This window comes from Pimephales promelas, chromosome 3 (assembly GCF_988280905.1).
Source record: "Pimephales promelas chromosome 3, fPimPro1.hap1.1, whole genome shotgun sequence".
Lineage (NCBI taxonomy): Eukaryota > Metazoa > Chordata > Actinopteri > Cypriniformes > Leuciscidae > Pimephales > Pimephales promelas.
The window spans coordinates 29,337,247-29,352,073 of NC_142771.1; the positions used below are offsets into that span (position 1 = coordinate 29,337,247).

Below are 14,827 nucleotides of genomic sequence, written 5' to 3' on the forward strand. Positions count from 1 at the left end.
TTTTCGCCCAAAAATGAAAAAAAACCGAAAGGGGTAACACTGTCGTTTTTTTTTTTCGGGTCAAAATTTTGAATTTCGATATCTCAGCTCTGGAAGGGTCTAGAGCCTCCATTTTTACACTCAGGTTTAAGTCTCATGGCCCTCTATCAGAATCCAGAGTTTTGAGAAGATTGGAGAAACTTAATTTTTCGCCCGAAAAAAAAAAACGAAAGGGGTACCACTGTCATTTTTTTTTTCGGGTCGAATATTTGAGTTTCGATATCTCAGCTCTGGAAGGGTCTAGAGCCTCCATTTTTGCACTCAGGTCTAAGTCTCATGGACCTCTATCAGAATCCAGAGTTTTGGGAAGATTGGAGAAACTTAATTTTTCGCCCGAAAAAAAAAAAACGAAAGGGGTACCACTGTCGTTTTTCTTTTCGGGACGAATATTTGAGTTTCGATATCTCAGCTCTGGAAGGGTCTAGAGCCTCCATTTTTGCACTCAGGTCTAAGACTCATGGCCCTCTATCAGAATCCAGAGTTTTGGGAAGATTGGAGAAACTTAATTTTTCGCCCGAAAAAAAAAACATAAGGGGTACCACTGTCGTTTTTTTTTTGGGCCGAATTTTTGATTTTCGATATCTCAGCTCTGGAAGGGACTAGAGCCTCCATTTTTGCACTCAGGTCAAAGTCTTGTGGCCCTCTATCATAATCCAGAGTTTTGAGAAGATTGGAGAAACTTAATTTTTCGCCCAAAAATGAAAAAAAAACGAAAGGGGTAACACTGTCGTTTTTTTTTTCGGGTCAAAATTTTGAATTTCGATATCTCAGCTCTGGAAGGGTCTAGAGCCTCCATTTTTGCACTCAGGTCAAAGTCTCACAGCCCTCTATCATAACCCAGAGTTTTGAGAAGATTGGAGAAACTTAATTTTTCGCCCGAAAAAAAAAAACGAAAGGGGTACCACTGTCATTTTTTTTTTCGGGTCGAATATTTGAGTTTCGATATATCAGCTCTGGAAGGGTCTAGAGCCTCCATTTTTGCACTCAGGTCTAAGTCTCATGGACCTCTATCAGAATCCAGAGTTTTGGGAAGATTGGAGAAACTTAATTTTTCGCCTGAAAAAAAAACATAAGGGGTACCACTGTCGTTTTTTTTTCGGGCCGAATTTTTGATTTTCGATATCTCAGCTCTGGAAGGGTCTAGAGCCTCCATTTTTGCACTCAGGTCAAAGTCTTGTGGCCCTCTATCATAATCCAGAGTTTTGAGAAGATTGGAGAAACTTAATTTTTCGCCCAAAAATGAAAAAAAACGAAAGGGGTAACACTGTCGGTTTTTTTTTCGGGTCAAAATTTTGAATTTCGATATATCAGCTCTGGAAGGGTCTAGAGCCTCCATTTTTGCACTCAGGTCTAAGTCTCATGGCCCTCTATCAGAATCCAGAGTTTTGAGAAGATTGGAGAAACGTAATTTTTCGCCCGAAAAAAAAAACGAAAGGGGTACCACTGTCGTTTTTTTTTTTCGGGTCGAATTTTTGAGTTTCGATATCTCAGCTCTGGAAGGGTTTAGAGCCTCCATTTTTGCACTCAGGTTTAAGTCTCATAGCCCTCTATCAGAATCCAGAGTTTTGAGAAGATTGGAGAAACGTAATTTTTCGCCCAAAAATGAAAAAAAACGAAAGGGGTAACACTTTCGTTTTTTTTTTTCGGGTCGAAATTTTGAATTTCGATATCTCAGCTCTGGAAGGGTCTAGAGCCTCCATTTTTGCACTCAGGTCAAAGTCTTGTGGCCCTCTATCAGAATCCAGAGTTTTGAGAAGATTGGAGAAACGTAATTTTTCGCCCAAAAATGAAAAAAAACGAAAGGGGTAACACTGTCGTTTTTTTTTTCGGGTCGAAATTTTGAATTTCGATATCTCAGCTCTGGAAGGGTCTAGAGCCTCCATTTTTGCACTCAGGTCCAAGTCTTGTGGCCCTCTATCAGAATCCAGAGTTTTGACAAGATTGGAGAAACTTAATTTTTCGCCCAAAAATGAAAAAAAACGAAAGGGGTAACACTGTCGTTTTTTTTTCGGGTCGAAATTTTGAATTTCGATATCTCAGCTCTGGAAGGGTCTAGAGCCTCCATTTTTGCACTCAGGTCTAAGTCTCATGGCCCTCTATCAGAATCCAGAGTTTTGGGAAGATTGGAGAAACTTAATTTTTCGCCCGAAAAAAAAAAAACGAAAGGGGTACCACTGTCGTTTTTTTTTTCGGGTCAAATTTTTGAGTTTCGATATCTCAGCTCTGGAAGGGGCTAGAGCCTCCATTTTTGAACTCAGGTTTAAGTCTCATGGCCCTCTATCAGAATCCAGAGTTTTGAGAAGATTGGAGAAACTTAATTTTTCGCCCGAAAAAAAAAAACGAAAGGGGTACCACTGTCATTTTTTTTTTCGGGTCGAATATTTGAGTTTCGATATCTCAGCTCTGGAAGGGTCTAGAGCCTCCATTTTTGCACTCAGGTCTAAGTCTCATGGACCTCTATCAGAATCCAGAGTTTTGGGAAGATTGGAGAAACTTAATTTTTCGCCCAAAAATGAAAAAAAACGAAAGGGGTACCACTGTCGTTTTTTTTTTTCGGGTCGAATATTTGAGTTTCGATATCTCAGCTCTGGAAGGGGCTAGAGCCTCCATTTTTGAACTCAGGTTTAAGTCTCATGGCCCTCTACCAGAATCCAGAGTTTTGAGAAGATTGGAGAAACTTAATTTTTCGCCCGAAAAAAAAAAACGAAAGGGGTACCACTGTCGTTTTTTTTTTCGGGTCGAATACTTGAGTTTCGATATCTCAGCTCTGGAAGGGGCTAGAGCCTCCATTTTTGAACTCAGGTTTAAGTCTCATGGCCCTCTATCAGAATCCAGAGTTTTTAGAAGATTGGAGAAACTTAATTTTTCGCCCGAAAAAAAAAAAACGAAAGGGGTACCACTGTCGTTTTTTTTTTTTCGGGTCAAATTTTTGAGTTTCGATATCTCAGCTCTGGAAGGGTCTAGAGCCTCCATTTTTGCACTCAGGTTTAAGTCTCATGGCCCTCTCTCAGAATCCAGAGTTTTGAGAAGATTGGAGAAACTTAATTTTTCGCCCGAAAAAAAAAAAACGAAAGGGGTACCACTGTCGTTTTTTTTTTTTCGGGTCAAATTTTTGAGTTTCGATATCTCAGATCTGGAAGGGTCTAGAGCCTCCATTTTTGCACTCAGGTTTAAGTCTCATGGCCCTCTCTCAGAATCCAGAGTTTTGAGAAGATTGGAGAAACTTAATTTTTCGCCCGAAAAAAAAAAACGAAAGGGGTACCACTGTCGTTTTTTTTTTCGGGTCGAATATTTGAGTTTCGATATCTCAGCTCTGGAAGGGTCTAGAGCCTCCATTTTTGCACTCAGGTCCAAGTCTCATGGCCCTCTATCAGAATCCAGAGTTTTGGGAAGATTGGAGAAACTTAATTTTTCGCCTGAAAAAAAAAAACATAAGGGGTACCACTGTCGTTTTTTTTTCGGGCCGAAATTTTTGATTTTCGATATCTCAGCTCTGGAAGGGTCTAGAGCCTCCATTTTTGCACACAGGTCAAAGTCTTGTGGCCCTCTATCAGAATCCAGAGTTTTGAGAAGATTGGAGAAACGTAATTTTTCGCCCAAAAATGAAAAAAAACGAAAGGGGTAACACTGTCGTTTTTTTTTTCGGGTCGAAATTTTGAGTTTCGATATCTCAGCTCTGGAAGGGTCTAGAGCCTCCATTTTTGCACTCAGGTCCAAGTCTTGTGGCCCTCTATCAGAATCCAGAGTTTTGAGAAGATTGGAGAAACTTAATTTTTCGACCAAAAATGAAAAAAAAAACGAAAGGGGTAACACTGTCGTTTTTTTTTTTCGGGTCGAAATTTTGAATTTCGATATCTCAGCTCTGGAAGGGTCTAGAGCCTCCATTTTTGCACTCAGGTCTAAGTCTCATGGCCCTCTATCAGAATCCAGAGTTTTGGGAAGATTGGAGAAACTTAATTTTTCGCCCGAAAAAAAAAAAACGAAAGGGGTACCACTGTCGTTTTTTTTTCGGGTCGAATTTTTGAGTTTCGATATCTCAGCTCTGGAAGGGTCTAGAGCCTCTATTTTTGCACTTAGGTTTAAGTCTCATGGCCCTCTATCAGAATCCAGAGTTTTGAGAAGATTGGAGAAACTTAATTTTTCGCCCGAAAAAAAAAAAACGAAAGGGGTACCACTGTCGGTTTTTTTTCGGGTCAAATTTTTGAGTTTCGATATCTCAGCTCTGGAAGGGTCTAGAGCCTCCATATTTGCACTCAGGTCTAAGTCTCATGGCCCTCTATCAGAATCCTGAGTTTTGAGAAGATTGGAGAAACTTAATTTTTCGCCCGAAAAAAATAAAAACGAAAGGGGTACCACTGTCGTTTTTTTTTTCGGGTCGAATATTTGAGTTTCGATATCTCAGCTCTGGAAGGGTCTAGAGCCTCCATTTTTGCACTCAGGTCCAAGTCTCATGGCCCTCTATCAGAATCCAGAGTTTTGGGAAGATTGGAGAAACTTAATTTTTCGCCTGAAAAAAAAAACATAAGGGGTACCACTGTCGTTTTTTTTTCGGGCCGAATTTTTGATTTTCGATATCTCAGCTCTGGAAGGGTCTAGAGCCTCCATTTTTGCACTCAGGTCAAAGTCTTGTGGCCCTCTATCAGAATCCAGAGTTTTGAGAAGATTGGAGAAACGTAATTTTTCGCCCAAAAATGAAAAAAAAACGAAAGGGGTAACACTGTCGTTTTTTTTTCGGGTCGAAATTTTGAATTTCGATATCTCAGCTCTGGAAGGGTCTAGAGCCTCCATTTTTGCACTCAGGTCCAAGTCTTGTGGCCCTCTATCAGAATCCAGAGTTTTGACAAGATTGGAGAAACTTAATTTTTCGACCAAAAATGAAAAAAAAACGAAAGGGGTAACACTGTCGTTTTTTTTTTCGGGTCGAAAATTTGAATTTCGATATCTCAGCTCTGGAAGGGTCTAGAGCCTCCATTTTTGCACTCAGGTCTAAGTCTCATGGCCCTCTATCAGAATCCAGAGTTTTGGGAAGATTGGAGAAACTTAATTTTTTGCCCGAAAAAAAAAAAAAACGAAAGGGGTACCACTGTCGTTTTTTTTTCGGGTCGAATTTTTGAGTTTCGATATCTCAGCTCTGGAAGGGTCTAGAGCCTCTATTTTTGCACTCAGGTTTAAGTCTCATGGCCCTCTATCAGAATCCAGAGTTTTGAGAAGATTGGAGAAACTTAATTTTTCGCCCGAAAAAAAAAAACGAAAGGGGTACCACTGTCGTTTTTTTTTTCGGGTCAAATTTTTGAGTTTCGATATCTCAGCTCTGGAAGGGTCTAGAGCCTCCATTTTTGCACTCAGGTCTAAGTCTCATGGCCCTCTATCAGAATCCTGAGTTTTGAGAAGATTGGAGAAACTTCATTTTTCGCCCGAAAAAAAAACGAAAGGGGTACCACTGTCGTTTTTTTTTCGGGTCGAATTTTTGAGTTTCGATATCTCAGATCTGGAAGGGTCTAGAGCCTCCATTTTTGCACTCAGGTTTAAGTCTCATGGCCCTCTATCAGAATCCAGAGTTTTGAGAAGATTGGAGAAACTTAATTTTTCGCCCAAAAATGAAAAAAAAACGAAAGGGGTAACACTGTCGTTTTTTTTTTCGGGTCGAAATTGTGAATTTCGATATCTCAGCTCTGGAAGGGTCTAGAGCCTCCATTTTTGCACTCAGGTCCAAGTCTTGTGGCCCTCTATCAGAATCCAGAGTTTTGAGAAGATTGGAGAAACTTAATTTTTCGCCCAAAAATGAAAAAAAACGAAAGGGGTGACACTGTCGTTTTTTTTTCGGGTCGAAATTTTGAGTTTCGATATCTCAGCTCTGGAAGGGGCTAGAGCCTCCATTTTTGCACTCAGGTCTAAGTCTCATGGCCCTCTATCAGAATCCTGAGTTTTGAGAAGATTGGAGAAACTTAATTTTTCGCCCGAAAAAAATAAAAACGAAAGGGGTACCACTGTCGTTTTTTTTTTCGGGTCGAATTTTTGAGTTTCGATATCTCAGCTCTGGAAGGGTCTAGAGCCTCCATTTTTGCACTCAGGTTTAAGTCTCATGGCCCTCTATCAGAATCCAGAGTTTTGAGAAGATTGGAGAAACTTAATTTTTCGCCCGAAAAAAAAAACGAAAGGGGTACGTACCACTGTCGTTTTTTTTTCGGGTCGAATTTTTGAGTTTCGATATCTCAGCTCTGGAAGGGTCTAGAGCCTCCATTTTTGAACTCAGGTCTAAGTCTCATGGCCCTCTATCAGAATCCAGAGTTTTCAGAAGATTGGAAAAACTTAATTTTTCGCCCGAAAAAAAAAAACGAAAGGGGTACCACTGTCGTTTTTTTTTTCGGGGTTGAATATTTGAGTTTCGATATCTCAGCTCTGGAAGGGGCTAGAGCCTCCATTTTTGAACTCAGGTTTAAGTCTCATGGCCCTCTATCAGAATCCAGAGTTTTGAGAAGATTGGAGAAACTCAATTTTTAGCCCGAAAAAAAAAACGAAAGGGGTACCACTGTCGTTTTTTTTTTTCGGGTCAAATTTTTGAGTTTCGATATCTCAGCTCTGGAAGGGTCTAGAGCCTCCATTTTTGCACTCAGGTCAAAGTCTCACAGCCCTCTATCATAATCCAGAGTTTTGAGAAGATTGAAGAAACTTAATTTTTCGCCCAAAAATGAAAAAAACCAAAAGGGGTAACACTGTCGTTTTTTTTTTTCGGGTCGAAATTTTGAATTTCGATATCTCAGCTCTGGAAGGGTCTAGAGCCTCCATTTTTGCACTCAGGTCAAAGTCTTGTGGCCCTCTATCATAATCCAGAGTTTTGAGAAGATTGGAGAAACTTAATTTTTCGCCCGAAAAAAAAAAAACGTAAGGGGTACCACTGTCGCTTTTTTTTTCGGGCCGAATTTTTGAGTTTCGATATCTCAGCTCTGGAAGGGGCTAGAGCCTCCATTTTTGTCCATTGTGAAATGCTCCAGAAGTTAAAAAAAGGGGGCTGACATGTGATGTCCATTGTAATGGACACAGGGTCTGAATGGGTTAAACGGCCTAATTGAATTTAGGGCTATTCCGGGCTTAATCTAAGGGGCTGTTTATACTAATGTTTTCAACTAAAAACTTGAAACTTTTTATGCGTTTGGCTGTCCGTTTACACAACAACGGCATTTTGGGTGCCTGAAAAAGCAAAGTTTTGCAAACAGATTTCAAGGTGCAAGTTTTCAAAAATGGTCTCCATGTAAACAGCAATAACAAACAAAAGACGATGACGTCATGTTCAGTCTATAGTGTTTCATCTTATGGTTTCATCGCCATCTAGTGGCCTGCCAGAAGAATACAGCGTTTACAGCGTTCCTGCCAGCAGAATACAGCGTTTTTCAGTCATTTTCGTGGATCTGTGTCATCTGAATGGTGTCGTCTGTACAGAGAAAACTCAAAGAAAAAACTTCTCCATTTTAAGCATACCATTGTCGTGTAAACGTATAAACTGCTGTCTGTGAAACCAAGCATCAAACTCTTAAGCATTTTCCTATTTAAACAAGCTTAAAAAAGAATAAAGCATTCCAGTAAGTTTTCAGAGTTATATTTTTATTTCGCATAATTTTGATCTGATGAAGATCCACTGGATTGAAATGTTAACATCAAGTCAGGTGATATGCAAAAAAAAAAAAGTTGCATTTGAAAGTATAAAAATAAGCTCCTGTCCAGCTGGTTTTAGTCTGATTGATTCCTCAGACAGTTCTCTTGATGCCACTTAAACACTTTTTGCACAAGTTTACCATCGAAACCTCATAAACATGTAATGAGATGTCTAAGATCATTGTCGTTCACACTGTTCGACTCTTGTGAAGAATTCCAGGTCAAAAATGGAAATGTGACTTTTTATAATTTACTTTCATTCAAAGACAAACAAGATGACAGATTTTCTCATGTCCTTTTCATCTCATCCAAACTCCTGATGCCGTCAGTCCTGAACTAACTCTACCACCAGCGGTAGTGTGCGTACGCCCGGTTGGCTTCGGCCATCTTGTGAAGTTCTTGTTTGCGCTTCACCACATTTCCCTCATTAGCGAAGGCGGCCAGCAGCTCCTGCGAGAGTTTCTCGTACATGTGTGTGCGGCGGTGCTTGTTGTCTCTGCATTCTGTGATCAACCACTTCATGGCCAGAAAACGCCGCCGATTATCCTTGAGAGGGACGGGAACCTGCGAGGACAAAAACTGAGAGTGAGACTCGTCATCAAGCTCCAGGAATCATATCAGATACCATCAATTACATTACAATTACAACAATTATATTCAGAAAGCTGCAAAATACTGTATTATATCCATGTACTATAAATCACTCTGTCTGGATAAAATGGTACAATTTCAGTTAAAAAATGTTGAAGATAAATGTTATATTCGTCACAATTTTGTTTTGTTTCCATTGTCATTATTTTGTTAAATAAATACAATTAAATATTCAGTCATGTTTCTCAAGATATTTTATATCAATGTTGGCCATTTATAATCCTATTAATCGAACACTGATTCTGAATTTAACTGAGAATTGTAGATATACAACTCATGTATAAAACTTTACATCCATTTAATTCTGTGTACGCAAGAAGCCCAGAATATAGCACTTACAACGCCTAGTTTTACCAAGCAAAACATAATCTGCATATCATTTCCATATGCATATTCCCATGTGATACCATGTTTAACAATATATGACTATAAATGCCATTTGTGCCGTCAGATTACATTCCTAAACATCATTCAGTATCCTTTTCTTGTTTTAAAATTAAAAACTATATGAAAAAGCTAAATTTTATCAAATATATTTCAGGGAAAGTTTTCAGAGATGAGTTATTCTCATTCTTTTCCACTCGCCAAATACTGTAGTATTTTTAAATGTTTAAAATGAAAAATGCAATTATGTCTATAAGGCTAACATATATTTTATGATGTTCATACAGTATATTTTTAATGGAAACGGATAGGCCTAATTACTTGTTTTGCAGTGTAAATACAATCGCTGACAAAACATTTTTAAAAATTGTGCAAATCTTATGGATTCCTTCAAAATCTATCCTTTCCTCTATCCATCCTATTCTTGAAACTCTGTATTCTGATAGAGGGCCATGAGACTTTGACCTGAGTGCAAAAATGGAGGCTCTAGACCCTTCCAGAGCTGAGATATTGAGATTTTTATAATGGCATACATGCTACGTGGGATCTCAATATCTCAGCTCTGGAAGGGTCTAGAGCCTCCATTTTTGCACTCAGGTCTAAATCTCATGGCCCTCTATCAGAATACAGAGTTTTGAGAAGATTGGAGGAACTTAATTTTTCACCCCCCCAAAAAAAACGAAAGGGGTACCACTGTCGTTTTTTTTTTTTTTGGTCGAAATTTTGAGTTTCTCTGATCTTCTTGAAAATCTGAATTCTGATAGAGGGCCGCGAGACTTTGACCTGAGTGCAAAAATGGGGTCTCTAGACCCTTCCAGAGCTGAGATATGTTAAAGGATGTATAGGCCAAACCAGGTGTTATCAGAATCCCAATATTGACACGGATCCATCACAACATGTCTTCATATTAGGGACTGAAGTGAGTGCTGGCAGTCAGGTGCTGGAGGAGTGGAGGAACGGATGTGAAGAGGACAGAATCAACACCAACACGCACTCATCCACATAAACACTGCTGGGCTTATTACACACAGCATTGATCTGGCACTGCACTACTGTTTACTAGACCAGACAGCAGGTGCACACACACACACACACACACCACAGTCAGTGTGTGAATCTCAACAAAACCAGATCCTGGTCACACTTCACCCCAAAATATAAAGCAGGAAATATAAAGACTTAGACCTGAGTGCAAAAATGGAGTCTCTAGATCCTTCCAGAGCTGAGATATTGAGATATTTATAATGGCATAAATGCTACATGGGATCTCAATATCTCAGCTCTGGAAGGGGCTAGAGCCTCCACTTTTGCACTCAAGTCTAAGTCTCATGGCCCTCTATCAGAATCCAGAGTTTTGGGAAGATTGGAGAAACTTAATTTTTCGCCCGAAAAAAAAAAAAAACGTAAGGGGTACCACTGTGGGTTTTTTTTTTGGGCCGAATATTTCAGTTTCGATATCTCAGCTCTGGAAGGGTCTAGAGCCTCCATTTTTGCGCTCAGGTCAAAGTCTCGCGGCCCTCTATCATAATCCAGAGTTTTGGGAAGATTGGAGAAACTTGATTTTTCGCCCGAAAACGAAAAAAAAACGTAAGGGGTAACACTGTCGTTTTTTTTTTCGGGCCGAATTTTTCAGTTTCGATATCTCAGCTCTGGAAGGGGCTAGAGCCTCCATTTTTGCACTCAGGTCAAAGTCTTGTGGCCCTCTATCAGAATCCAGAGTTTTGAGAAGATTGGAGAAACTTAATTTTTCGTCCGAAAAAAAAAAAACGAAAGGGGTACCACTAACGTTTTTTTTTTCGGGTCGAATTTTTGAGTTTCGATATCTCAGCTCTGGAAAGGTCTAGAGCCTCCATTTTTGCGCTCAGGTCAAAGTCTCGCGGCCCTCTATCATAATCCAGAGTTTTGAGAAGATTGGAGAAACTTGATTTTTCGCCCGAAAACGAAAAAAAACGTAAGGGGTAACACTGTCGTTTTTTTTTTCGGGCCGAATTTTTCAGTTTCGATATCTCAGCTCTGGAAGGGGCTAGAGCCTCCATTTTTGCACTCAGGTCAAAGTCTTGTGGCCCTCTATCAGAATCCAGAGTTTTGAGAAGATTGGAGAAACTTAATTTTTCGTCCGAAAAAAAAAAAACGAAAGGGGTACCACTAACGTTTTTTTTTCGGGTCGAATTTTTGAGTTTCGATATCTCAGCTCTGGAAAGGTCTAGAGCCTCCATTTTTGCGCTCAGGTCAAAGTCTCGCGGCCCTCTATCATAATCCAGAGTTTTGAGAAGATTGGAGAAACTTGATTTTTCGCCCGAAAACGAAAAAAAACGTAAGGGGTAACACTGTCGTTTTTTTTTCGGGTCGAAATTTTGAGTTTCGATATCTCAGCTCTGGAAGGGTCTAGAGCTTCCATTTTTGCGCTCAGGTCAAAGTCTCGCGGCCCTCTATCATAATCCAGAGTTTTGAGAAGATTGGAGAAACTTGATTTTTCGCCCGAAAACGAAAAAAAACGTAAGGGGTAACACTGTCGGTTTTTTTTCGGGTCGAAATTTTGAGTTTCGATATCTCAGCTCTGGAAGGGTCTAGATCCTCCATTTTTGCGCTCAGGTCAAAGTCTCGCGGCCCTCTATCATAATCCAGAGTTTTGGGAAGATTGGAGAAACTTGATTTTTCGCCCGAAAACGAAAAAAAACGTAAGGGGTAACACTGTCGTTTTTTTTTTCGGGCCGAATTTTTCAGTTTCGATATCTCAGCTCTGGAAGGGGCTAGAGCCTCCATTTTTGCACTCAGGTCAAAGTCTTGTGGCCCTCTATCAGAATCCAGAGTTTTGAGAAGATTGGAGAAACTTAATTTTTCGCCCGAAAAAAAAAAAAACGAAAGGGGTACCACTAACGTTTTTTTTTCGGGTCGAATTTTTGAGTTTCGATATCTCAGCTCTGGAAAGGTCTAGAGCCTCCATTTTTGCTCTCAGGTCTAAGTCTCATGGCCTTCTATCAGAATCCAGAGTTTTGAGAAGATTGGAGAAACTTAATTTTTCGCCCGAAAAAAAAAACAAAAACGAAAGAGGTACCACTGTCGTTTTTTTTTCGGGTCGAATATTTGAGTTTCGATATCTCAGCTCTGGAAGGGTCTAGAGCCTCCATTTTTGCACTCAAGTCTAAGTCTCATGGCCCTCTATCAGAATCCAGAGTTTTGGGAAGATTGGAGAAACTTAATTTTTCGCCCGAAAAAAAAAAAAAACGAAAGGGGTACCACTGTCGTTTATTTTTTGGGTCAAATTTTTGAGTTTCGATATCTCAGCTCTGGAAGGGTCTAGAGCCTCCATTTTTGCACTCAGGTTTAAGTCGCATGGCCCTCTATCAGAATCCAGAGTTTTGAGAAGATTGGAGAAACTTCATTTTTCGCCCGAAAAAAAAAAACGAAAGGGGTACCACTGTTTTTTCTTTTTTCGGGTCGAATTTTTGAGTTTCGATATCTCAGCTCTGGAAGGATCTAGAGCCTCCATTTTTGCACTCAGGTTTAAGTCTCATGGCCCTCTATCAGAATCCAGAGTTTTGAGAAGATTGGAGAAACTTAATTTTTCGCCCGAAAAAAAAAACAAAAACGAAAGAGGTACCACTGTCATTTTTTTTTTCGGGTCGAATATTTGAGTTTCGATATCTCAGCTCTGGAAGGGTCTAGAGCCTCCATTTTTGCACTCAGGTTTAAGTCTCATGGCCCTCTATCAGAATCCAGAGTTTTGAGAAGATTGGAGAAACTTAATTTTTCGCCCGAAAAAAACAAAAAACGAAAGGGGTACCACTGTCGTTTATTTTTCGGGTCAAATTTTTGAGTTTCGATATCTCAGCTCTGGAAGGGTCTAGAGCCTCCATTTTTGCACTCAGGTTTAAGTCTCATGGCCCTCTATCAGAATCCAGAGTTTTGAGAAGATTGGAGAAACTTCATTTTTCGCCCGAAAAAAAAAACGAAAGGGGTACCACTGTCGTTTTTTTTTTCGGGTCGAATTTTTGAGTTTCGATATCTCAGCTCTGGAAGGGTCTAGAGCCTCCATTTTTGCACTCAGGTCTAAGTCTCATGGCCCTCTATCAGAATCCAGAGTTTTGAGAAGATTGGAGAAACTTAATTTTTCGTCCGAAAAAAAAAACGAAAGGGGTACCACTGTCGTTTTTTTTTTTCGGGTCGAATTTTTGAGTTTCGATATCTCAGCTCTGGAAGGGTCTAGAGCCTCCATTTTTGCACTCAGGTCTAAGTCTCATGGCCCTCTAACAGAATCCAGAGTTTTGAGAAGATCGGAGAAACTTAATTTTTCGCCCGAAAAAAAAAAAACGAAAGGGGTACCACTGTCGTTTTTTTTTTCGGGTCGAATATTTGAGTTTCGATATCTCAGCTCTGGAAGGGTCTAGAGCCTCCATTTTTGCACTCAGGTTTAAGTCTCATGGCCCTCTATCAGAATCCAGAGTTTTGAGAAGATTGGAGAAACTTAATTTTTCGCCCGAAAAAAAAAACAAAAACGAAAGAGGTACCACTGTCGTTTTTTTTTTCGGGTCGAATATTTGAGTTTCGATATCTCAGCTCTGGAAGGGTCTAGAGCCTCCATTTTTGCACTCAGGTTTAAGTCTCATGGCCCTCTATCAGAATCCAGAGTTTTGAGAAGATTAGAGAAACTTAATTTTTCGCCCAAAAAACAAAAAAACGAAAGGGGTACCACTGTCGTTTATTTTTCGGGTCAAATTTTTGAGTTTCGATATCTCAGCTCTGGAAGGGTCTAGAGCCTCCATTTTTGCACTCAGGTTTAAGTCTCATGGCCCTCTATCAGAATCCAGAGTTTTGAGAAGATTGGAGAAACTTCATTTTTCGCCCGAAAAAAAAAAACGAAAGGGGTACCACTGTCGTTTTTTTTTCGGGTCGAATTTTTGAGTTTCGATATCTCAGCTCTGGAAGGGTCTAGAGCCTCCATTTTTGCACTCAGGTTTAAGTCTCATGGCCCTCTATCAGAATCCAGAGTTTTGAGAAGATTGGAGAAACTTCATTTTTCGCCCGAAAAAAAAAACGAAAGGGGTACCACTGTCGTTTTTTTTTTCGGGTCGAATTTTTGAGTTTCGATATCTCAGCTCTGGAAGGGTCTAGAGCCTCCATTTTTGCACTCAGGTCTAAGTCTCATGGCCCTCTATCAGAATCCAGAGTTTTGAGAAGATTGGAGAAACTTAATTTTTCGTCCGAAAAAAAAAACAAAAAACGAAAGGGGTACCACTGTCGTTTTTTTTTTTTCGGGTCAAATTTTTGAGTTTCGATATCTCAGCTCTGGAAGGGTCTAGAGCCTCCATTTTTGCACTCAGGTTTAAGTCTCATGGCCCTCTATCAGAATCCAGAGTTTTGAGAAGATTGGAGAAACTTAATTTTTCGCCCGAAAAAAAAAAAATATAGGGGTACCACTGTTGTTGTTTTTTTCGGGTTGAATTTTTGAGTTTCGATATCTCAGCTCTGGAAGGGTCTAGCCTCCATTTTTGCACTCAGACGTGAAGCACCTGTAAACACACACACAGGTATCTGATGCACATGTACAGTTAGGACAGGTATCGCGTGAAGCCCCTGTAAACACACACACAGGTATCTGATGCACATGTACAGTTAGGACAGGTATAGCATGAAACCCCTGTAAACACACACACAGGTATCTGATGCAAATGTACAGTTAGGACAGGTATTTCATGAAACCCCTGTAAACACACACACAGGTATCTGTACAGTTAGGACAAGTAACGTTATCTCACGTGAAACCACTCCTTACATTAGAATCTTCCTTCTGCATCTTTTACAAAAACTTTTTACAAAAACAAAATCTTTTACAAAACCTTCACAAAACGTTTGGTTCTTGATCATAATAAACCCTCAAAAAATTACCGAATCCGCTGTTTTGTCCTTAATTGTCCATGGCTGTTTAACCAGTCTGCTCTCCATTATCCATAGACATCATCAACAATCAGTTCAGTAATTTGAAAAGCGCGCGGGAAGAAGGCACTATACTCTGCGCATGTGCGGTGACCTGCAAATCATTTATTTTTATTTATTTTTTTTGGAAAGGGGTGTGATGGCCACACCCTCGGAAACGCCCCGTGTG

General features: G+C 39.9%; 1 protein-coding gene across 1 annotated transcript; it reads right to left on the reverse strand.

The window, feature by feature from the left end:
• Positions 1 to 7,617: 7,617 nt before the first annotated feature.
• Positions 7,618 to 14,717, reverse strand: LOC148982040 (small ribosomal subunit protein uS7m-like). Its single transcript, XM_089128722.1, has 2 exons — positions 14,611 to 14,717; positions 7,618 to 8,253 (listed from the first exon to the last, which is right to left on the reverse strand). The coding sequence occupies exons 1-2, from the start codon at positions 14,665 to 14,667 to the stop codon at positions 8,032 to 8,034; spliced, it is 279 nt and encodes a 92-aa protein (XP_088984848.1). The 5' UTR covers positions 14,668 to 14,717; the 3' UTR covers positions 7,618 to 8,031.
• Between the last annotated feature and the right edge of the window lie 110 nt (positions 14,718 to 14,827).